The 26,708-nt window shown below is 33.8% G+C and overlaps 1 protein-coding gene across 2 annotated transcripts in view; it reads right to left on the bottom strand.

Moving 5' to 3' along the window:
• Positions 1–26,708, bottom strand: part of NGR-A33 (neuropeptide receptor A33) — a 78,716-nt gene that overhangs the window by 35,193 nt on the left and 16,815 nt on the right. For both annotated transcript variants that reach the window (XM_073093972.1, XM_073093971.1), the window contains exons 3-6: positions 25,234–25,447; positions 17,019–17,153; positions 8,393–8,470; positions 6,319–6,466 (exon numbers count right to left, since the gene is read on the bottom strand). In XM_073093972.1, coding sequence (XP_072950073.1) covers positions 6,319–6,466; positions 8,393–8,470; positions 17,019–17,153; positions 25,234–25,447 — 575 coding nt within the window. The remainder of the gene's footprint in view (positions 1–6,318; positions 6,467–8,392; positions 8,471–17,018; positions 17,154–25,233; positions 25,448–26,708) is intronic.

Below are 26,708 nucleotides of genomic sequence, written 5' to 3'. Positions count from 1 at the left end.
CACCTGATGGTAAGTGGCTACTGTCGCCCATTGACATCTGCAATCAACTCAAGATAAGGTTGGATTCCTATCTGAAGTCGGCGACAGATGCATTATTCATTATTCATCATTCACATTATTCATCATTCAAACCAGAACACAGCAGCATTTAATACTGCTATTTTTAGACAGAAATAAGTGTGGCGGTGGTCCCGCCGGAGTCGGATCACAGAGGGTTCTACCACCTTCAAAAATATGCATAAATAAAAACGACCTACATAAATAAAAAAGCTCAAACAACAGTAAGTAAACATTCTATTTCCTATTGAATATCACTTTAATGTTTGAATCGACATTGTTACACGAAGGTTCGCCATAACTGAAGCCTTAGTCCGTAGCTTAAGCTTCGTAATGACAATTAATCTACCACGAAGGGTATTCATTACCATGGAAGTTAGATCGACGGTCTTCCCAAAGAGTATTTTCGGCGATATTTATTTAAATTAAAATCGTTATGAAACTTGAAACTCTTGATAAAATAGTATTTTGAAATCATATTCAAATTTATCGAGATTACTTATAAATCTTCAAACTCCCATTCACATTCAAAAATCAAGTTTGGAATAAATTAAAATATTTTAAGTAGCCTTTCCAAATATTTTTAACGAAAAGAGTAATTACTTGTTTGTTCTTATACAATACATTTTTACGATACAAAGCCACGCTCTTATCCACCGTTATTAATATTTTAAATATGAAAAGAGCGTAATCTACAAGGTGATTAAAACTTTTGTGAGCTTTCATTGTGCGGGATTCAAAGTTCAACTGCAAGACAGGAGACGTATATCTGATATTTGAGGATATCTCCATATTTTATTCCTTTTGCTTTTCCAGTGGATCGGATTTACTTTAAATTCAAGTGGGTGCGCAAACTTTCAGGGCGCTATTCGTATGCAGACTGCGGTTCTAGTGTGTTCCATTGCACTTACCGTTTCGGTAATATAATAAGATTTTACACAAATGTTGATGTTGACTACTTTTCTATTTATTTTTAGTATACGAGAAAATCCTTTCCGATTTATCTGTCGTAGCGTCTCAGGTCAAACTGTGTCCGATAGGGCGTTGAAGCGCGACGGCTACTTGAGCTGAAGAGATTTAGCAGCAATTGCTTCAAAACAACAGCCGCTTCGATTTAAGCGAGAAACATTGGTACTTTCCACTTAAATTGGAGAGATTTCCTGTTGAATATCGGTTAGGACTTGGATTCAAGCCGATATTCAACAGGAGTGGGCTAAGAACCGACCCCTTTCACCATGTTCCGGATTAGTGTGGTAAATAAAACGAACCTAACTTAACCCTGGCAACTGAAGACTGAATAGATTTTGACGGGTAGTGCCTTACGCGAAGAGAATAAATTTACAGAATGACACATGTACACGGATACTTTTTAATCCTAAAATATATACAGTTCTTCGTATTAATTAAGAAAATGTGCACCACACACAAACATCGATTTGTGAAATTGAAATGGAAAGCAATATGAAATAATCACAGTTCACAACAGTAACATGGTTTCACGAAGTGAAGAGAAAATGTTGTTGCAGAAATCCGCGCGCGGTTTTAGCTCAATATTATACGTTAAAATACATTATACTGCAAATATCATACTTGAGCGGAATGTGCGCTTCATTCTATTGAATTTGCAAAATGTTCTCCGAGTTTCTTGGCTCTATTTTCTCCAACATAATAGGAATTCGCACAGAATGAGCCTCTGCAGGCCATAGAGCGTGATGTCCCAAACTGATTTAGGACCAATTACCCATAGCGGAAGGGTAAGGCTTCGGTTAGTTTGTGGTCAACCTAAATGCCACAATCCTTAAGCGTGATATAACGTTGCCTGACATAAAAGCCGGAATATGTTTTTGATTTTTATAGATATACGAAAATGATTATTTCTAAAATAAAAGCGTTTTCCATCTAGGCCCGGCATTTTAAAATATCGTTCCCTAAATACAAATCTTATGTTTAGGATAGTTATTAGCAAAGGTTCTTGTAATATTAATTTATGAGAATCGTATATATCGTTACTTGTTAATAAAAAGGCAAATAAAGTAAATACTTATACTAGTGTTATAAGAAAAAAACGAATTTGTTGTATGAAATTCTTTATATCTTATTATTGATCTTCGTAATTTTTCGAGAGTCACACATCACACAATTCTTTCAACAATGAAATTGAACTGCAAACGTACATACATTTTGCCTCCAATTTTACCAATACGAGGAAGCTCAATCAATGTTCCTACGTTCCTGCCTTCGGGAAAAAAGAGCCCCATCCATGCGTTAATTTCAAACCACACCCAATCCAATTTGGTGCCACGAATAAGGAAAGAATTCAAAGAAACGTTTATTCCTTCTAATAAATTCAACCCTTCATTTGCTTGTATAATGTGTAAACAACTTCATTTATTATGTTAATATTTTCCTTGTTACTTAATTTTATTTATGCAGACGGACCGCTTTATTTGTATTCAGATGTATTTCACTGATAAATAAACAGGAAAATAACAGTAAAAATATGGAATAAATAATAGATAAATATTTGAGACTAGCTGACCCGGTAAACTTTTTACCGCCTCAAAAGCTATTTATCAAAAAATTTTCATATAAAATATAGCCCTTTGTTACTCGTGGATAATGTATCTTTTGAATGGTGAAAGATTTTTTTAAATCGGTCCAGAAGTTTTTGAGCCTATTCATTACAATCAAACAAACAAACAAAGTTTTCCTTTTTATAATATTAGTATAGACAACTGTTATAGCTATTGCATTAGTATACACGTGCGTAAGAAAGTATCAAGTAGGCGTTTACGAGCAAATCTATAAATAGTTGTTCAGACGAAGATATCCCTCTATCTTTCTATTTAAGCTTCTATATTGACTTTGAGTATACAAGTAAATCCTTTGATTATACGTCCATCGGTCATCATTTAGTAGTCTCCCCTAATTAGCAACAGTCAAAACGATTACGTTTCTTGTAAATCCACCGGTATTTTCTTGTCTGTACCTAACATAAACATCACATCATCATCTAATCACCTTACTGACGGCAAACTTGTCGGGCTGACTGTTGTTTGTTTACCCAGGGTTAGTCGCAACTCAGAAACTCGAGTGTTATTAATTTACCGTGCCGAAATGGATAACTCATTTCCATTGTACTCTGGTAATCCTGAGAGGTACATATGTCGATAAAGTTATACAAACTTCAGTGTGAAACGAAATACCAAATGATATGTTACAATTAAATATTCATACTCTTAGATACAACGATTGAGATAATTTAGTCTACGCTGTTAACATAACGGTAACCGCAGCGAAGATTACCAGCTAGATAGAAAATAGAAATACAACGTAACTCGTACTGAGAAACATGATGCTGGAATATCATCTGACAAAACACTACGTTGTTAGCTAATAGGTAATCTGTGTATTTTGTCAGTTACGTGTATACGTTTCTTCTATTTACGACATTTTTTCGTATTGGTTGGCAAATAAACATAACTATGAAGTAGCAGATATGACATAGGGACAAAATTTCATCTACGACTTATTACTAACTAGTTTTTGCCCGCGGCTTCGCCCGCGTTTATAAGAAAATAATATGACATACTAACATACATAAAACTGAAAATTCGTACCTTCATTGGAATGTCAGTGGGCCATCTGGCGAAAATTGGTCGTACCAACTCTGAAACCTTCGTGGGCTCATGGACAACAACTTTGCTAAAAATCATCACATGATCAAATGCACAGTTTACGATTCATTCATATCGATACTAGTATCGATTGAGATAAACGATTGTTTGGTCCAAAAGATCGATTCTCCGATTAATCGATCTTAGATCGCAATCCCTAGTTTCCGAGGGATTTCCGGGATAAAAACTATCCTATGTCCTTTCTCGGGTTTTAGACTATCTTAGTACAAAAATTCATTAGAATCGGTTCAGTGGCTTAGGCGTGAAGAAGAGACAAACAGACAGATAGACAGACAGAGTTACTTTCGGATTTATAATATTAGTAAGGATAAGGATATGGAAGTAAGGATTAGTAAGGATTGGTAATAAGTTGTTCCGAAATATCTGTCAAACTTTAATGAATACGAGATGTAAGAGTGAACTGGGATGAGAGATTTTCAAAATCATAAAAATGCCTGCTTTATTGAAAAGCCAATTCAATCTCTTTAATTTAAGGCTTTGTTAATGTCGACCCGCATGCCAATATAATCGTACAAAGTTTGTTTTGTAGGGGATTCCATGTATGGTTCCTGAGTAGGTATACAAATATTACAGAATGTGCATATCTCTTCTAGGTTCGAGTTTCTTACTCTTTTATTACATAGACCTATTCTTGTCCTATTTTTAAACACGGGTGTCTTCATTCAGATCATAGAAAAAAGATCCCTAAAGGAGATTCAATTCCAAATTCATCTTGGTCCAACCATTTATAAATTATATTCCATACCAGAACACCTGGACAATTTGTCGAAGGCCTTTGATAAGAACCAATAAGCGGAAGGCTATAATTCAAATACCCATGTCAGATGAAAATTAATTATTGCTCTAATTTCAAAACAATTTTCAGAAGGAATGGATGATAATAATTAAAAACACTAAGCGTTACATAATCATTTAAATATACGTGAACTACACTTAAAACACGCAAAAAAATAACACATGTTTGTTAACTTCAAAAACATAAATATGTTAAGTACTGACAAAACAAGACACAAATAAATTATTCATTAAGCGGATAAATATTTGATATTGTACCAACGCGAATGATGCGCACTCACACAAACAGTTACATAAAATCTTTTTGAAATAGATTCAATTTTGATTGCACTCTCAACTCTTGACGGCACAATCAGTATGTGGAAATACCGGGCAGTTTCTAAAACGACGTCGATATATCAAAGTTGTGCTGGCTAATGAAATTACGCTCTAACACGTCGACTAACTCCGTAGGAAATAACAGCCGACACCTCCGTTTAGCGATATTCGTCGGATTTCCGCAACGCCGATATCGACAAGTTTCACCGAACCGCATTTTGCTGGAAATGCTCAATTATGGAATATCGGAGATGATTTTGCAGACACGATAACTTTACTCCTATTAAACATTATTGTCATCTCGATACATATTTCCCGAAATTCCGTGGGGTAAGATCGCTTTCACGCTTCGTATGATTTACGTAAATCTCACTGTTGGATAAACACAACCTCCTTGATGTTTGATGTGTCGCTTGCGATTAAATTCAAATTAGTATTTGATTCTATTTACATATTAGGCAGTATGTATTCCTTCAGATTATTAAACTTTTAAAAAATTTCGGGATATAAAGCGAAATTGCATTTACGGGTCGAATTTCATGGTACCGAATGAAATTTGCCACGAAAAGGAAATTTTCGTGAAGTATCAGTGAAATGCAATCCCTAGTTTCAATTTGGCGGTGACGCTTTTTTAAATTGGCCAGTATTTCACCTTTTATACACATGCAATTGCTTACTAATTTGAATCTTCCGGTTCAAAGTGATACCACTTTCAAAGCAAGTTTTCAAAGACCAAAAACCACTATTTTTTATTTATACATAATAAGTGCCGATACGATTTCTCTGATTCGGATGCTTTATTTTTAGCGTTCATAATAGCATTCATGTTGCATGAACAGCAGCGAAAGATTAAAAGTATTTTACTGCATTAACGACAAGAAACTATCAATAAAATCATGGAAAGTACTAGCACTTTTCTTTAAATTAATCAACAAGATACAAAGACAGTGAGTGTTACGAGAAGTTACGAGAAGAGCTCTTAGCAATGTATTGAATTTCAATTAGTCTCTGTTGACTTACGAGGAGCAACAACCTAACAATATACCTAAATTGCAAATTATTGACGTATACATAATACGACAAGCAGCCGTGACAGACGTATGAGAGTCTATCAGCTACGCTGTGATAACTTCACTCGGATTTCATGTATTTCATATCCAAGTAAAATTACAAGCATTAGACAGCAGACATTTATTCTCAGTAGTTTCTGGTAACACTGTACTCGTATTTTAAAATATTATTTCTACGAAACCCAGTATCATAATCACACTCCATAAGGTAAAGTTAAAGACATTTGAGTGTCTTTTACAGATTTGTGAAAAAGGCGTAGTTCGGAGTTCGGACATCGAAATATATAGGCAAGTCTTACCATACAATTATAATAATTTTTATTCTAAACGCAGGTCATCGAGACAGATTGATCATAACATCATATCAAGCACTTTCTTACCTTCCGCTTCGCCCGCACAACTTGCATCTGATGATGGGTACACTCGCCGATCGCCCGGCCACGGAGTGCTGCACTCATGCGAGCATACGCCCACACCATCACAGACATCGGTGCTACGTACGTCACCCCGAGGAACACTAAGTTGTAGCTGCAATGAAAAAGAAATGTTATTTTCCGAAATTGAAGTAGCACCGAGCATGCAGTCCATATGGTGATTGGTGAGTGATGGATCTGTCCCTAAAACCTAAAAAACAGAAACACAGCTGTGTTTAAATGCATTGGAAAGCTAAATTAAATTAAAAATATGTGGCTTGCAAGCAAGCTTGTAAAGTAATTTGAAAATGTTGTAACTGCACGTTCGGTCCAAATTCTTAACTCATGTATATTATCACAGCTAATATTGCTGATACAATTTTATCAAGCCAAAAATGAAACATGTTTCGCATATCTTACTCCTATTAAGATAAACGTACGAAATATATGTGGATTGTTACGGACCAGTATGTTATATTTTTCTAGACTATCTTTGTATCTATCTGAGCTATAGGTAAAACCAGTAATTAAAGTATAAGTTAAAGTTTATTTCTTTTTATTACTCTGAACACTGATGTAAATTACGTATGTCGTAGCCAACTTTTATGTGAACAGCCTAAGCAACAGCAAGCCAATTCATTAAATAGTTTTATTATACATTACGGCTGTATATCATTCAGGGAAATAGATTGATACATTGTTTATTCAATGGCTAAGGCTTCGTCCAGTACAAATTATTACCGTACAAGTTATTTAGTCGTACGCATACGTAATATATCTTAAACCTCTTTAGGTATGTTACAGATACAGACACGAGTTCTCGCATTGTTTTATACATCTCGTAATAAAATATCTCGTGGTCCGCACGTGACGCAAGTATCCCTTTTCCAATTCCGAATATGAGAAGACTTATTGCTCGGCAAAAACGAGACTTTTAATTTGTTTTCCGGCTTTTTGATTTCAACATTTTATGTATTTTCGTAAAACAAACAACGTTTTAAATGCTTGTTACGGCGAGTTTTTATACAAACGACTTTGTTGGTTTAAATTTTACGTTTATTTTATCCTCAAAGATTGAATCACATAATACGATATGAACGAAACGTTTTTTGGTAAATTCTACTTAAATGGGGTTTTTCATTTCATTCCTTTTACTCGTATGTATATTTCTTTATAATAATTTCTATTAAAATTTGTTTGAAAAATAAACACAATATATTTTTATTGGAAATTATTTTAGATGTATAAATGATATATTAACACTTATATGAATATGAAGAGAGCCCCCAGCATGTATTCTTTGGATGTACATGGCAATAAAAGTAAATCATTTTCCAATACGAGTTTATTTCTAAAAGTTTACAGATTTTCGCTGCGCTCCCCATTAATGGCAAACTCCTGCAAACCATTTAATGTTCGAACGCCGCGCACGGAATTCTCCACATGAATAGGGGAACATATTGAAGCTATTTCCACTACATAACTTCAATGCAAATGAGTATTAGTATGAGAGTAGAGGCTAGATTAGGTTTTGGTTTACAACGACAAAAAATGGAATCTACCTTACCCTTTTAACTTTGTAATCGCGTTTGAATTTTACTACTTTTAGTTCCTAGTGGTCATCCATCCAATTCTCCAATCCGCTCGATGTTGCTTGATTTTGTCGGTAACAAACGAGTATTTAGTACACTTGATAGTACCTAAGTGGCCATTACTGCCCGTAAACATTGCTACGTTGCCATGCCTGAGATGATCGCCTCAAAATATATAAGACAACCGACATCCACCTATGTCCAACAAAAGCTAAGAAGTGCTTCGCACTAGAAATAGGTGTGACAGTTGTTTACTTAAGTATTATAGCTCATAATGTAATGTAGCATAGGCATTGGGCAATGTCATTAAGAGTAATAGAGCGTATTTCTAACTTACAAATTACTAAGGATAAGGAAAGTTTTAATGCACACATAACATCAGAGAACCATGAAACTTATAAAAGATGCTTGGCGAAGATTAATATGGAGGTATGAACTCGAAGTCTTACCAATAATCTGTCTTCGATGTCGGATAGCTGCCGTCCGGCCACTTGATGAAACATATTTCTCGTTCACCATTTATGTACCTTTAACAAACATTTATGCCAATAAGATTAGAAATATATGAAAATAACACGTAGACAACATCAAAATACTATTTATGATATTTATGGTAATAGTAAATACTGAAAATGAATCGGAGATAGAATTCCGTTCATTCTGTAAGAGTAAATGCGACTCAGATAGCACACATATCAAAATACATCTACTATTCTATTAAATTGAGAATTGTACCCTACAGTATTTCACACTTTTGGAAAGGTCTAACGGTGGCTGCCTTCACTTTACTATAGGTAATAATAAAACTGTAATACATTCACATGCCAAATACAGAGTACAAATCAGAGTGCTAGCATGCGAAAACGATCTCAGATCTTTAATTTGAGAGTTTATCAAATCTTATCTCTGCTTACTCTTAGTAGGAGCATTTTACTGTTTTACTATATTGAGTTATCCTTTCATATGAAAAGCGACGAAAACATGTTGTTTACACCACAGAGGCAGCTTTTCTTCGAAATAAAGCGCCAAACAAATATGTAGCCATTACAGCTCATAAGCACTTGTGTCACTAAATCATATGACAAAATCGTGCTTTGTTTTTACCACGCTTTTATTATTAGCTTGGGTTGTATCTATCTATGTACGTATGTAACGGAATCTTTGAACTCGATTCTTACCCACTTTGAACGGTCCAATTAATTTAAAATTTTGAACTTTGAAGGAGCTCTAAAACAATATCTACTTTTAAAAAGAGAGTGAAGGATCATTACTTCTCCTTAGTCAGATGATTATTCGTTAATTCATTTGGTATATACTCTTATATTAACATAATGTATGTATGTATGTATCCTATTATGTATGTATATTGGTTATAATAATATGTATTACAATGATATCTAATTTAGTATTTAGTATAGTAGTAGTAGTAGTATTATATTTAAGTACTTTATGATTAAAATATAAATAATATATCTTTATCCTGTCTCGTGCACGCGTATCCACCATTTGTTAACCCATTTCCTTTTACAGGTCTGCTGGAAGAAATTTCATTAGGAATAAGCAGTACCTTTGCATAAAATGTTATTTATAAGTGTTTTGTATCAGTTATCTATGTGTGCATAAATAAACAATTATCAAGAACCAATGACAATACACGATTTTAATAATTTTATTCAATTCTCCTCATCAGGATCGTCAGGAATCAGTTAACGATTTTCCTTGTGCGGTTTTAGTGTGGTTTTTAGTTTTTAAACTATAATTATTAAGATTAGAGTAGTAAAGGAAGTTGTAATCAACCTGATGGTAAGTGGTCATTCACGCTCTTCCCTCTATACAAACTTTATAATACAGTACTTGGAACATTCTACCTGAAACCGATGCCTACAGCATGGCCGCTCTATACCTATTTCTAACTTATAACTGTGGTAAGCCTTGAAGTTTGTAGTAGGAAGGAATTTGAAGAGTGTAGTAAGGGAGAAATATTTAGCAGTAGCATTTTACTAAGTTCTATGGGTTGGTTTGGCAACGCATCTGTGACCGATCTCAAATAAAACTCTAATGTTATCTAAGTTTAATTGCAGATGATCATGGGCCGCAATGGCGTACTATTAGACTGCATGCTCGTTGGCTACTTTTTTACTATATTTTTGTACAAAAGAGACCAATTCTGTAAAGCGATTATTGGGTTTGATTGCATAATCCAGACGGCTTATTGTTTGACGCAACAAAGGAATATTTAATAGCAATATTACACCTGCAATTTTGTCACCTGAGCTAATTGATCATATAATCCTATCATTTCATTCTCTGAAAATAGTATAATTATAAATTAAAGAACAAAATAATGTCTTAAATGTATACAACAAAATATAAATGTTAAATACATAATATAAATCTATGTATAAGACCTTATGGAGGGATATTTATAACATTTGATGGCTTTCTATTTCTGCCTTATAATAAATAAATATTTCTTCTATGGCGGATCTATTTCAACACTGCATTTCTTATTCTAAACCTCTTTCACCCCAAGTGTCAGCTAATATTGATGCGAGTGTATGCTTTTTTGTTTGTATGTTTGAGTTTAAAAGAAGATCGAAAAAAGAAATAAAAAGAAGAAAAGTGAGGCAGTAATAAGTTGACGACGAACTGTCTTTTTGGGTTTATATTATGTATTTTATAAAATTAATTGAAATAGCATTTGGGGCTGTTAATCTTCTTTAAATAAGTACATTTTAACTGTGAAAGAGTATTCCAGTGCACGTGTTGTTTACGCAACAGTACTAATTAAATGTAATTTTCATGCATAATGTATTTGTTCAAAATTAGTTCACATTTATATGTTAATAATAATATATTTATTTATTTCATTTCTGTTTATATGCGTATATGCGTAGAACGTAATAAATATTTACAATGAGCAACTAGGTATATTTATCCAAAGCTAGGTAGCAAGGATATTCTAAAACTTAACAATAATAATAATATAACTAATAGGCTAAGCATTTTGAACCCTGGAAGAATAAGAGACAGCTTCTTAACCACTCCCTATCATTTGCTGTCCCTGTAGTATACGGACCAGAATAGGGCCACAAGCGATTAAAAGTTAAGTATTATTAATAAGTTATAAGTTAAGGGCTTTCGGGGTTACGGGTGGCAAGATTGAGAGCTTGAAGCGCGATAGGTTTTAGTTCGGTAAGAACCCCACATAACACTATGTCGCTCCTAGAGTACCGATTACCTTTTGAAGGTTTTCCCCTCGTTAACAAGAAAGAAAACTGTCACTATACGAAAGAAGAAGTCAAAATTTTTATTCTACAAATAAAACTTTCTTACATTTAATGTCAATACACGTCTGCCACTCTTAATAACACTCAATGATCCCGGTGCGAGACATTCCCAAAAGCAAATTAATGTCCAGCAACATGACGGAGCCTTTTGAAGCATTTAATTAAAATGAACAGACGAATCTTCTATATATATAAAAGAAAGTCGTGTTAGTTACTCCACTTATAACTCAAGAACGGCTGAACCGATTTGGCTGAAAATTAATCGAGAGGTAGCTTAGAAGCAGGAAAAGGACATAGGATACTTTTTATCCCGTTCGACCGCGTTTTCGTGAAGCATTTTATAACTCAACAACGGATGAACCAATTTGACTGAAAATTGGTGGAGAGGTAGCTTAGAACCAGGAGACGGACATAGGATACTTTTTATCCTGTTCGACCGCGTTTCCGTGAATAAATAAGAGTTGAAAGTTTGTATTAAAGTCCCCCAGTTTTGATGCAAATCTATATGAAAATTGGTATTTGATAGGATTTCGATAGAAAGTAATTAAATATCTATTTTACGATATTTGCAAAATCAACCCTTAAGTTGGTTAAGTAGGGGTTGGAATTTTATATTAAAATCCGTTAATTTGGAAGCAAAAACTGTAAAAATTTGCATTTGGCTTTAGAAGACACTTCGTTTAGAAATCGGCAGATTTTGAAGCAAAGTCTATGAAAATTGGAATTTAGCTTTTTGATTCAAAATAATAGAACACATTTTTCACCGTTTTTGGAAAATCAACCTTTAGGGTCGTTTAATCGGGTATGGAACTTTAATTTAATATCCGTTAATTTGGAGCACTAAGAAAATTATCATAAGACATAATGAAGCATCTGAGTCACTGTTTGTTTTTTTAGATCAACCCTTAAGACTGTTATAAATCGCCTTTCTATTTACACACCTGTTTCAGCATTTTTAGCTATTCAACAACCCGATTAGAGTACTATAAGTAAATAAACTTTCTTTAAAAAAAACCGTTATTGAAGTTATAGGTACTTCTTTTCGCGTGTTTGTAAAAAAAATAACAAAAAATACAACCGACTTCTATGTCACTACAAAGTAAAAAATAATTCGAACGAAATATATTGAGCGCCGACTTCAGAAATATGTACTAAACCAACATTTATTTGAATTCTTTTTTACTATGTAGTGACATAGAAGTCGGTTGTATTTTTTGTTAAAAAATTTTTTACCCTTTTTAGTGATGACATAATAACATTTATATTAATACAATATAAAATTGTATAAACGTGATCATGAATTAAGGTACGGTCTGAATTTACATTGATTGGAACCGCCCGCTCGCAGGGCGCTACCGCGCCCTGCCCGCTTAGTTTTATATTGTCTTATGTGTTCCAACCTAACCTAACTAAATAGTCAATGATTTGCAATTTCATTAGAACCTCCTACACCAAATATCTTCAAACACGACTCAATTATTCCCATCGGTTGAGGAGTTACATATTTTGTCTCCGAGCCACATTATCAGACCCTTAAATAGTCAATGATGAACTGACTTTGCAATTTCGTTATAACTTACACCAAATATCTTCAAACACAACTCAAATATCCCCATCGGTTGAGGAGTTACATATTTTGTCTCCGAGCCACATTATCAGACCCTTAAATAGTCAATGATGAACTGACTTTGTAATTTCATTAGAACCTACAATAAAAAATATAACACAATAAAAAAACAATTATTAAAATCGGTTCACTAACGGCGGAGTAATTCGTGTACATGCATAAAAAAAAGATACCGGCCGAATTGATAACCACCTCCTTTTTGAAGTCGGTAAAAAAATAACAGAGTGCAGAGAGGTAGAGTGAATTTTATTTAATTGTATTTTTTATTTGCCTGTTCTCCTGTGGCCATTTCCTAATATTTACCAGTAGTTTATGGACATAATACATAAATTACACGAGTGAAACCACGAGGTACAGATAGTCACTCATAATTAGGTGGTACGAAGTTCACCGGGTCATCTAGTTCAGAATAAAACTAGAATATAGTGTTGAGTGTAAATACCAGAATTTGTTTTGAAAAAGTTATTCGTGACCGTTATATTGCAAATACTGAAAAGTAATGAAATTCATATGTAGATCGATAGAACGGTTCCCAGAGACCAAGTACCTACACATATGTATCTATTATTTGTCAAGGGATTTTATTTACGTTTTTTATAGTTATATTTTTTTGTAATATAGAAGTAGCAAATAAGCATACACTTCATCTGATGTTGAGCAGCTATTGCCGTCCATCATAGATAAGTATAGATATGTCACCGCCTTGTAAATGAAGGACGAAACAAATGGCGGACACATACGTAAAATGGTTGTGCAGACATGTGCAGTTAAATGTCCCTTCAAACTGGAATACAGCAGCGCCTAACACTGCTGTTATTAGGTAGAAATAGGTGTGGCGGTGGTCCGGAGTCAAACCACAAAGTGTTTTGCAATTTAAATAGGCTTCATTATAGGTATATTGTCATCATTTTTTGGGTAAATTTATGATTATGGACCACATTTTGTGGTCGACATTCACTGAGTCCGACTGTCACTGAGTGAACAATAGTAACAAGATGTAGCAGCCATTGAAAATTCAGCGCAAGGACTGCAAATTATATTCTTAAGTAAGTGTAATTGAAAGTGTAAGTGCTACATTAAAATAAAGGGCCTAATTTAACCTAAAGATATTATACTCTCAGGATTGTTTGAAACGATTTAATTCAAACCACAAAAATTAGCGTATTTTATGCGTAATTGCGGATAAAATGTCTTTTACATATTGTGCAATTATGACTTTAGATCTATGGTATAATTCTCGTTTGTATGTTCCTGTTTCAAAGAAAATTTGAGCGGTGTTGTCGATATTCCGCTTTTCATTCGTGCGTAATAAAAGTTGCAAACGACCATACTTCCTACTTTGTTTAGTTTACCACACTCTTCAGGCTTTAATATAATGTGACAAGCGGAACTCTGCAGTGTTTCACACATTAATCATATTTTAAACACAAACCATTTAAACTTTTACCATCTTCTAAATTCAAATATCTCTGTCCAACATGAATTAAATTATACAACTAGTTTCAGTAAAAAATCATCTGTTTACTTATGTATGCATGTAAGAACTTATGCTATGACTAGTGGTGCCCGCAGCTTCGCCCGCATTTTAAATAAATAATATGACATACATAAAACGGAAAATTTGTACCTGCATTGGAATGACAGTGGTACCATCTGCCGAAAATTGGTCTTACCAACTCCCAAACCCTCGTGGGCTCTTGGACAACAACTTTGCTAAAGATCATCACTTGATCGGATGCATAGTTTCCGATTCTATAACTACTTACGAATTATAATGATTTGATTTGATTTGATTTAAAAATTAATTAAAAAAACCTTTTCCCACGGACTAAATTGTGAATCTAAACCATTCTCAAGTCCCCTTGAACACACACAACAAATTTCATCAAAATTAGTCCAGTCGTTTAGGAGGAGTTCAGTGACATACACACGCACATAAGAAATATATACATAAAGATATAATCAAATAATATTGTGTTACATCGGCGCGTGCAACTTTGTTCCAAGCTAAAATCGACTATGTTTTGTTCTTAATCGAACTAAAATTATGATTTTGAAAATGTGACCTAAAACGGCATGTTCTTACTCATAAAAAAAAATAATAATATTTATTTCTTTAACAATAAATTGGTTTACATAATAAGTGATTTGGACTCATGCATTATAACAAGAGAGAGGTATGATACAATCTTTATTGAAACTATATCCATTGACCATTCTATACGAAACTATACTTAGTACCTACTTAGAACATACGTACTTAGTACTTACACGTATAAGTACCGAAGTGGCCCCATTAAAAGAAAACTATTTTCGTATAGTATGAAAGCTTTAGTTGACGTGAGTTACAATTACCTTTTCGGTCCTAACAGATAACTTCCTAAACTTAGATTTCAACCTGTCCGTAAAATAGCAAATACAAAGAATTCAAGATTCTCCCCGGAATCTATTAATTAAGAAGTTAAGTCTCCAATTTCCTAATTGTCGTCTGCCCTAGATATTTTCTCAGTATTTTTGTGTTAATTGAAATCACAGTAAGTAAAATTGAAGTCGACATCGATTCCATTGGGAGAATTAAGGAAGATTAAAAATTAATTGGTTCTGTATCTAGACTACTACTACATTCTATATACGTATATATACGGTATAGTTTCCCATTCTCGACTTTTTAGGTCGGTAAATTCTGAAGCCTCAGCCCTGACACTCAGGGAGGAGATTCAGTTTCCACAATAAATATATTATTCCCTAAATTTTTTGAAAATATAGTGTTGGTGTGAATAGCAGCTTGTTTCTGTATAATGTGTATGTTTATATTTGAGTCTAGTCTATTGCAATATTTATGTAATCTTTTGGCTATTATTCCAGTGGTTCCTATTATTATTGATATGGCAGTGGTGGGTATTTTCCAAAGTCTAGTTATTTCATTTTTAAGTGGGTAATATTTACTTAATCTTTCCATTTCTTTGGCTCCGATGTTATACTCTGATGAAATTCAGACATCTCTTAAATAAGCATGATAATACTATTATTTTGTAAATTTGCCTAATCATTAAGATAAAAAAATGCGAAGAATTTTATTTTATTACGTCGTACTATATACAAAAATGAAAATAAAATACTTTTATTATAAGTACCAATTAATACAGTATTTCTCGTATCTTATCGATGTATTTAGATGCTTGTGTCGCTTTGTTTTTAATACGCTTTTATTAGCTTCAGACGTATGTATGTTGGTATGTTAGTATGTAACGGAATCTTTGAACATGATTTTAACCCCCTTCAAAACGTCGGATTAACTTGAAATTTGGCATACTTATTAAGGACCGAAGACAATTCAATATTTTGACCTGACCTCACCTGACCTGACCTGACCTGACCTGACCTGACCTGACCTGATCTGACATGACCTGACCTGACCTGACCTGACCTGACCTGACCTGACCTGACCTGACCTGACCTGACCTGACCTGACCTGACCTGACTTCAACTTCGACGCGTCCGTTGTTAATAGCATCATGAAGCGGTGTCTCATCATCCTTATTCATTCAGCACTTCAACATCTGCACCTTCCTTTAACAAGATGACCCAATATTCATTTTTGCACTGCTAAGCAAAGGTGCTGATGCTGATTCGAAAGATAAACTTGATAATACGCTACGTAATAATCGTTAAAATAATCACTAAAAAAATAAAAATAAATAATAGTTAAAAAAACTAAAAAATACGCTTTTATAAAAAATGCGACCAAAAAATGAAAAATAAATAATAGTTTAAAAAAACTAAAAAAATACACTTTTTATAGAAAATCCAACTAAAAATAGAAAATATTTTTTTTTGAATTAAGAATAGTGTAAATAAGATAAAAATATTTTTTATTGTAAAAAAAGCGTGGGGTGCTTTTTAAGATATTATCAAAATGATTATAATCCTTCTACTCAATATCTATCAATAAAATATTTATAACTATTGACACCATGCACCCCACGCTTTTTAGTTTTTTTAAACTATTATTTATTTTTCATTTTTTGGTCGCATTTTTTATAAAAGCGTATTTTTTAGTTTTTTTTAACTATTATTTATTATGGAAATGGAAAGCATTTATTTTCATGGAAAACGCCTTTACGACTATAACAGCGAAAGTAGGAACTAGGTACTTACTTCTTCTTGTATGTATCTGAGTAGAGTAAGCTAGGCAACGCAAGTAGCGCACTTGCACACCAAACGGTGAAGAGGACGGCTCGTGCCATGCGACGACTCAACCTGTGTTGAAGGGGTTTCACTATCGCCACGTATCTAGGGAAAAGAAAAATGATATTTATAATATAAGAACTACTAATTGAAATCAAGGTCATGAAATGGTTTATGAATATAAAGCTAGTAGAACAGTACATATATGACAATAAACTTTAAGGATTTAATTTTGACTCCGGCAGCACCACCCCTCACCTATTTCTGCCTAATAACATTGTTAAGCGCTGCTGTGTTCTGTTTTGAAGCGTGTGGTAAGTGAGACTTTTCTGAGGCGTTCCAGCTTAGTCCTCAAGGGAAGCGGCGCATCTGTGGCCGACCTCAAGTAGGAATATCTAATCCTATCTGGGGTCGATTACAGATGTATTTGGCCACTTATCATCAGGTAGACTGCATGCTCGTCTGCTACTCCTTGTTATAAAATATGCGTTAATGCATTAGTTCCCCTCAGGTTAAAGCTAAAACGCATCGAATATGGATGAGTCCCTTCAAGCCACGACACTGCTGTTATAAGGCAGAAATAGGTGAGGCAATGGTGTCGCCGGAGATGAACCAGTAACGGAACTGTCACTTGTAAAATGTATCTTGTACCTAAACATATGATCTCAGATACTACGCCTACAATACTACCAAATAATGTTTGTCTCGCCTCGTTCCCAATTTATACAGGGTCCATGCAATATGATTACTCACATCCATCCGCTCACTTGAGTTCAGTAATAAAACCCAGTCAAAAATTGTGCGTAACAAAGTCAAGTTCAAAAACTGGTAGTGACTTATACAGCTGTATAAGTATAGCTATACTTAATACTAGATATGATTTATCGAAGTCTTGTTGAAACTTTAAAGGAGAACATTTACTGACAAACGAAATTTACATCCCGGAATGTTCTGTAACGAAAGTTCCCAAAAGTTGAGCAAAGTTAACTAATACACACTTGGTCTTCGTGCTGGACTACGTTCTTGATAATAATAAGAAATTAGCGTTAACATTCATAGCCTCAACCATACCTTCATACGTAGAGGTTGTTGATTTAATTGGCATACGGTATAGTCTACATAATATGCAAATGTTAAGTCCCTGTTGTATGGTATAAATGAACTACCAATTAATTGAATACAAATTGAAATACAAGACCTTTAAGAAGTCAGTCATGCGACACTTGAGAACTTTGAAAACTTTAATGGAACACGTATGCACATAAGTAATGTTACAAAACTTATCAAGCAGAATACAGCTCTACCATAAAGTAAAATAAAAGGTAGAAGAACTTTTATACAACTTTTATAAATGCGTGGTGTGGTGTGGTAGTAATAATGTGGTGAGCCAAATCCTTCATTAAAATACATTTAATTGATCAAGAGTAATATTGATCTGATTAAGCATGGGTAAGATTTAATATGGAGTTGGTTAGAGATTTTCAAGTGATGTTCGAACAGGGAGGCACCACCGCTACACCTACTTCCATCGTGAACTGTGAAACAGCTGTTGCATTTTGATGGAAAGGTGTGGATGCCGGCACACATTTGAGGCGACCTTAATATTTAGGAATGCTAACGCATTTAGGATTGACTTCATGTTGAACTACTTCTATCCATATAGAAGTCCATAGTTGGTTACAGACGTTCTGAGGCGGCAGTGACCATTCACCATCAGGCCGAATGCTAGCTATGCTAGATACCTATTACAATATTATTAGAAAAGAAAAATATATACCAGGCTGCATAATTGTTCGCTTCTACGGCAAATTGCTAATGAACGGGTACTAAAAACCAGTAGTTATAGGTTATCATTTTCCGACTCTAAATGTACTCACTGACGCCTACAAGAGAGTCCATCAAACCCTATAAAACTCTGAACTTGACCTAAATTACTTTATTCATTTAGAACGTTGTCGGTTTGAGCTGAGTTAGCTTTTCAATTACCAAGCATCCTCAGTAACGACGTCCATTAAATTGCTTAGGATTTAATCATTTTGCGAGAACATTTTTAGTAATTAGGTATTGCGGCTAACTGAGGAAATCGGTTCATACACTATATCAGGACGAAAACTGTATTCGAATATTTGTCAGCATAATTTACAGTGCACTTTGCATATGAGGCATTCAAATTTTCTATATGAGGTTTATTGGGACAAAATGTTTTTTGATAAATTTCGTATTAGTTACATCTAATATTTATAAGTAAAAACATAAATACATATCTCTAAAAATATACTTAATTGTATCAGGCGTTTGCGATAATCCATGCTATTAAGTTATGATTAAATAGAACTTTGCAAAAATCCGCTATCAATATGTATAATGGTATTTATTTTAAACCATGCAGTATGTAGCACCCTCCCACATAAACATGTGCACATGAAAGATATACACACCACCATACATACCACCACCAACACATATTTCACTCCAAAACGAAGCATCGTCAGTTAATTATATAACGGTTAATCGCTAAGTGAGGATGTCATCCTTATGTAGTTATTTTACATAATAATACATATAAAAGATATTAAGAACGTTCTACTATTCTACCATACGAGTATGACGACGTTACAATAGATTTCGCGCAATTTAGAGAGACGTGGAGCTTCATTAATATCGTTCAATATATACGATGAGTATGCAGGAAAATCACATTACAATGTGTCCTTCCCGTGTCAGAACACCTCCCTTAATCTTCCTTAGGTATCGATTGAGATTGAGTGACAACTTCACAATTGTGTAACGAAAATACCCTCCGTAATGGAAATTTTTTATCCGGTTGTAATAAATTTGATGACCGGAAAAAGTAAAATGCAAAAGTAATAGAATTTGTCAATCCCTAAAAGGTAAGTGGATAAAAATAAAGGCCAATCTGCAGCTGACTTTGGTAAACATATGGTAGGAAATCGACTGATCGACTATCGACTATTGACTCCGGCGGCACCACCGCCAAACCTATTTCTGCCTCATAACAGCAGTGTTAAGCGCATCGTGCCCCCGAAAGGACTATGCTAGATTTATCGTAAGAAAAGCATAGATACTTGGAAACTAGAACACTTTGAATGCTTGTTAAAAAAATTATAAGGAGATTTTGTTACTAGAGAGACTAGATTGTCTGAAATAATATTTTTAAAATCTTACGGCATATGAAGTACTGTTGACTTGATTAAGCTGCCCAGTAGATACGTATAAAATAATAGAAAGCTCTTAAAGGTTTGTGTAGTCTACCAATTCGCACTCGGCCAGCGCGGTAGAATATGACCTTCTCAATCTGAGAAGAGACCCGTGCCCAGCAGTGGCATGTAATTGATTGATGGTTGATGAAATAAAAACAACAGCCTGTAATTTTATTATGATATTACTTTACTAATTAAATTAAATATCTTATTTGCAGGGTTGGTCGTAAACTTTTTTTTTTCTATTTTTGTGTCTTCATCCGTACGGGCTTAGAAAATGTAAGCTGCTTTTACAGCACTCTCACAGATAAAGGAGTTTATTGGAGTAAAGTTTAAGAGGATGTACACCGTACTATGAGGCAAAGCGTAGAATAACAATAACATTACAAATTAATTAATAACATTTTAGAATCTGACCAGTATTATTTATTTCGATAACACAAATTGAAATATTGTATTGGGTCATTAATTAATTAGTTTTAGTAATTTTGTATTCCATTGAAGCCTCCACATATATTTGCTTCTATAAATACTTATATAATTCATTACTATTTGGCATTACGAATTAAGTATAAAATAAATAATACCTAAATAATTGAATTATGTGATACATTCAATAATTCCGTTAAATACTCTTATTTTGAGTTGATTTATTAATCAAATAATTATTATGAATGAAATAAAAATCATAAAATAGAAGAAAATTAGGTGAAAATGAGGAGGAAGATAGCTTGGTCAAATAAATCCTCCAAATCAACTTGTTTCCGGCATTCTGCCAACTGTTCATATAAATATTTAACAAAATATTTCTCACAAATCTCGAACCATCTAATATAATATCTGCCTCAATTTCTGGGCTTTCTGATTATTATCTGTCAAGTAGGTGGTTGTATATTCTGATCTCATCCACCCTCAGCACGTGATCAATTTAACGGAAGCGTCTGATTTGTACCCTTCTACAGCTAACAGAGTATCGCATTTTTGAGCAATACAACAGTAGACCTCAGTATCTCAAAAAGGTCTTTTAGTATTCCCTCCGCGGTAGTTGATATTTTTTACAAAACATTCAGATTGTCATGACAATTGCCTTCACTGTTTAAGCAAGTGTTCATTAATTTCTAATACACACATAATTTCGAAAAATCAGAAGCCGAATTTCAAATCACTAGACTATTTTTTTTATTTCGTAAAATGTTCAATTGTCACTAAAATGCCTACAGCTTACGACGCATATGAAATTAACAGTGACAGCTTATAGCCACAACATGTGACACAAAACAATTACAACAAGTTGTATGAGCACTTGCTTATTTCTGAGCGATTTACCTTCAAAGTGTACACAATACGAAACACCGAAGACACTACTGTCAACTGAGGCCATAATAAAATGAGCCCAAACACCCTTTTCACTCCATGAGGATTATTCCCAAAATCCCTGCTTTGTAAGTCTTTACTTTATGAAAGAAGGCATTGTTCATGTTCTTATGTTTAAGAGTTTCATATTGACAGTAATACTGATAAAGGTAGGATTTATATTTACCAATTTAACTTATTTTATTACCTATATTAAATTAAATATATTGAAATCTATTCACAAACCCAATCGTATATTTCTATGATTTTAGGACATGTGTCATGGGATTCCAGACAACAGCTGAAATTCCTGGAAAATTCTCTACGAATCTCACTTTTATAGAATAAAGCTAAAACTAGATCGATACACAAAGCTAAAGGCTTTTCTGAAACAAAGGTCAATTGAATACGAAAAACTATTTTAAAGCTAACCATATATATTTGTCCCAATACTTTTACCACATATCACACACACACACGCCATTTTACCTAACTATGGAACAGCTAATCATAATAATATCATTATGCAGTTAATAATGATACCATCATTATTATAAATAAATTTCAGTATTTTTAACACGCTTTTATTAGCTTGGGTTGTATGTATGTATGTACGTAACAGTAACGGAATCTTTGAACCCGATTTTTATCCACTTTGAACGTTCAGTTTAATTCAAAATTTTGAAAAATTATCACAAACCGATGACAATACACGATTTTAATAATTTTGTACCATTGTCCTTATCAACATCCTCAGGATTAACGATTTTCGAGGCAAGAAAAAGCGCCTTAGGGAGAGTTCAGGCAAAGTTACTAGATTGATTTTTAGTTTTGAAAAATAATAATGTTATTTCCCTATAACTCAAATGTACTGAAACATATCTATAATGCCATCTTGTAGAATGATTTTTAGGATTCCGTAGTCAAAGGATAAAACGAAACCCTCCGCTGTCTATTCGTGAGTCACAGGGCTTTATCTCTTAAACCGTAATAGATAGACACTTGATTTTTTTACAGACGATGCATAATGATGGTCGCTATAACAACACATACTAAAAATTAATAAAATAAATCTAGTTCAAAAAAAGTAAAAAACACGCTTTTATGTTAAAATCAACTAAAAATTAAAAAATAATTTTCAATCTAGGAATCAATTAAGAAACAGTAATTTGTATAATTGTGGAAAAAGTATGGGGTGCTTTTCGAAAATTGATAAGTGGAGCACTCCATTTATTTCAAATAGTAAAGAGAAACTCAGTGAAACATAATATAGCCTTATTAATTAGGTGAAACTGCTTTTGACACATTCCCGGCAGATAATACCACAAATTAAACATTTATGAGCTTTAACTGAATATAATTATGCGTATACGTAATTATTATAGTTGGAAATTGGAACACGTGGCTTTTATTCAAAATATAAAAAAATACGGTTATTCCGAATTTGAGATTTTCCATTTGTCTACATTTAGTAATCAAGAAACCGGCTATAATTACACGATGTTCGATTAATTGAGATATTCATAATGAATTCATAAGTCAATTTAAAATAAAATAAAAGTATATACTTCTTGTACCTTTAAAAATTTTAATCCAAAACAGTGGTGAAAAATCCCAAAAAAAAAATAAGCGGCTTTTTATAAATAGAACGATGTTAAGACGTTACTGACATTTGTCTATATTTTTAAACAGCAAAAAGTAACATGAAGTTTATTTTAGATTTCGCCCATTTAATTTTAAGATATACTCAAACCTAATATGAACGTCTGCGAAATAGGAGGACTTGTTTTTTTGCGAAAATACGAGAAAACTTTTTTATTAAAGTGACTAGAGAATTTTCCGATTGCAAGAGAAAACTATACATTATTATAGAACGGATAAGAACCACTGCCTTAAAAGCAATAAATACCAACTTCTTAGGCTAGGAGCCTGGGTTGCATATCTTAGGGTTTCCAAAAAGCCAGAAGCAAACAATTATAAAAATTTCAATTAAATCTCCAATGTAGCATTCTCGTCTTTATATTTTTCGTTTCTAAAAAATTGAAATATTTTTAGGCCCAGTAAGACGGCAATCACTAATTTAGGTCTAGAAACGGTAAATTTCCTATTTAAGGAAGAGGGGTTCTTAGATTAATCGCAGCTTATCCACATCTGGTATCACAACAGATGGTGCACGCTTTGCTAATTTGGTTCAATCAGCGAGGAGCGAGTAACGAGCATCTTATTAAGAATACTGAAGTTTGTGGTATACTTCTTTAAATATGGACCTTAAACAAAATGTTCTCGTATGAAACTCCATGGCCCATACTTTTACTCTCCCAGTATCTGTCAAACTTCTGCGAGTAATATGGATGTGTGTACAGTTAAATGAATTATCCGCCGATCATGATCAGAGTTCTGACACTTAGGTATTTAAGTGTGTCCTAACATTGAGAAGCAGTGACCTTACAGAATAACCTAGACAAAAAAAAACATGAGACTACACATTCTGGCATAGTCCAGAGAGGAGAGGTAAGGTAATGACATCGCTATTGTTACAGATTATAAAGGGCGTAAAGAAATTACTCAGATCGCCTGGATTACTCGCTGATATTGTGACAGGTTCCTTCTCAACTTGTGGAATCACAAAATGATTACACAAGGCAAAAAGCGAGACGGAAATTCGATTTCCGTACCTTGTATGTATTTATGAGAATTTCGTCTAGTTTAATGCAATGTTTATTGGGGGTAACGATACCTTGTTTACTTTTTACGGTAATAGGATTGGGTTCAAAATATTTACACTTCAAATACATTTACTAAGGAATATACTGATAAGTATACTTTTTATTATGAAGTAAGCGTTGTTAGATCTGACCTATATAACGAAAATTCTGTTTTCCCCTAGAAGCAAATAGCAGTGTCGACTGCCCAGCCCTTTACAGATTCAATATAAACTTTAATTCATATATTGATTGATCTGTATAGGGACTAGACTAGACTATGGGACACATACTATCTGGCATTGCTATATATGAATTATATGATTTATTGTGTATACATAACTTTATAGAAGAGTTCAGAAATCTTAAGTCATTACATAACTTCAAAGGTGGTAGAACCCTTTGTGGTTCGACTCCGGCGGCACCACCGCCACACCTATTTCTACCTAATAACAGCAGTGTTAGGCGCTGCTGTGTTCCGTTTTGAAGGGTGTGTGAGACAGACTTTTCCGAGGCGTTGCAGCTTAGTCCTCAGGGGTAGCGGCGCATCTGTGGCCGACCTCAGGTAGGAATATCTTATCCTATCTGGGGTTGATTACAGATGTCCATGGGCGGCAGTAGCCACTTACCATCAGGTGGACTGCATGCTCGTCTGCTACTCCTATATTATAAAAAAATAATAATAAATAAAAGAAATAACTTCTACTAATACCACCACACACACACTTGGTAAATATCAATGCTATCTTCAGAGGTAGTACCTAGCGTATTACAAATACGCTAGGTACTACCTCTTTGGAGTTGGTCACAGACCCAACACCAGTGGCTATATACCAGTAACCACTAACTACTATAAAGGTTACTTAATCAACAAAATTTGTAAGGTTTCTAATCATAACTATAGCTTACCTATCAATTGTGATAGCGACAAGGGTAAACACTCCGGCGGAGACAGTGAGGCTCGCGGTGAAGTTACTCGCAGTGCACGTGATGGCACCGAAGGGCCAGTGCGCGGTGACCAGGAACACGAAGTTCGGAGCACCATTCAGGGTCGCCATGAGGAGATCCGCTACAGCTAAGTTCACGAGGAAGCAGTTGGTGACTGTTCTCATGCGGCGATGGGCTGAAACAAAGAGAATTAACTTTAATGCAAGAAATACGTATGCGAATAAATGCAATATGTAGAGGAAATTATTGTCATATTACTCTTACAACGGAATGTCAGACAAGCGACGTTTTTCCGTTAACAATAAGAGTGATTTTTACTATTGATTATTTATAAGTATTTATATTGTTACGATCCTAAATAAATAGATGATATATATCAAATAAACCATGATAATGAAAATAAGTAGATACTATATTACCTATAAGTAATAACCCGTACTTTGGATCCACTACATACACATTTCATGTACGTACGACGCACCTTTTATTACTTTCCATTCATATGAAGGCATATCATTTTTAATCATAGATACCAAGAGATTCTAAGAGTACGATATTTATAACCACTTTGATAATATTCCTGCTATCACACACCATGACATAATGGATCGATTTACTTCAAAGATTACCTCCACTGAGTCGTGGATTCCCAATTCCCTCATAAATTCGTGTCATCTTCAATTGGTCCTCAATAAATGGCCGAAGTCTGATAATATATCTTTTTTGCTTTCAGTTACCACTCTTAAATTGGAGTAGGATTGAATCTTACAAAATGTACGTTGGAAATCAAATTAAATGAACCATCGTGGTCGTATAATAAGATTGTCTTTGCCTTTTGTGACTTTGAAAACTGAAAATAAATTATAGTTTAAAACCAAAAACCACGCTAAAATCGCACAAGGAAAATCGTTAATCCTGATTCCTGACGACCCTGATAAGGAGAATGGGATAAAATTATAAAAATCGTGCATTGGCATAGGTTCTCGATAATTCTTAAAAAAATTAAATTAATCGGACCGTTCAAAGTGGGTAAAAATGGAGTTCAAAGATTCCGTTACATACATACATACAAACATACATACATACATAGATACAACCCAAGATAATAAAAGCGTGGTAAAGAAACATAAACTTCCAGAAAAAGATTAGTTCTGTTTCCTGTATCATTTGTTTTTTGTAATATAGACGATTCTCTTAGTTTTTTATTAATATCTTTCAGCAGTAAATATTTTCATATCATATAGTTATTATGCTTAGAAAATTAAGTTTTATTGCGCAAAATTATCTTATTGAAATCATGAATGGAATCAACTCAATTTGACGTACCCATCCTTAGTTCGTATCATAATTATGTTTAAATACTCTTAAACTTACTAAAATAATAATATTGCAGACGTGATTATATTTTAAGTGAAGTCATTTCTTAATGAAAGTCA

Source organism: Epargyreus clarus, unplaced genomic scaffold (assembly GCF_041222505.1).
Source record: "Epargyreus clarus isolate Ecla_fem2 unplaced genomic scaffold, WU_Ecla_fem_2.2 ptg000005l, whole genome shotgun sequence".
In the NCBI taxonomy this organism is placed as follows: domain Eukaryota; kingdom Metazoa; phylum Arthropoda; class Insecta; order Lepidoptera; family Hesperiidae; genus Epargyreus; species Epargyreus clarus.
The sequence above is the reverse complement of the archived record's forward strand: the minus strand, read 5'-3'. Positions and strand labels throughout refer to the sequence as shown.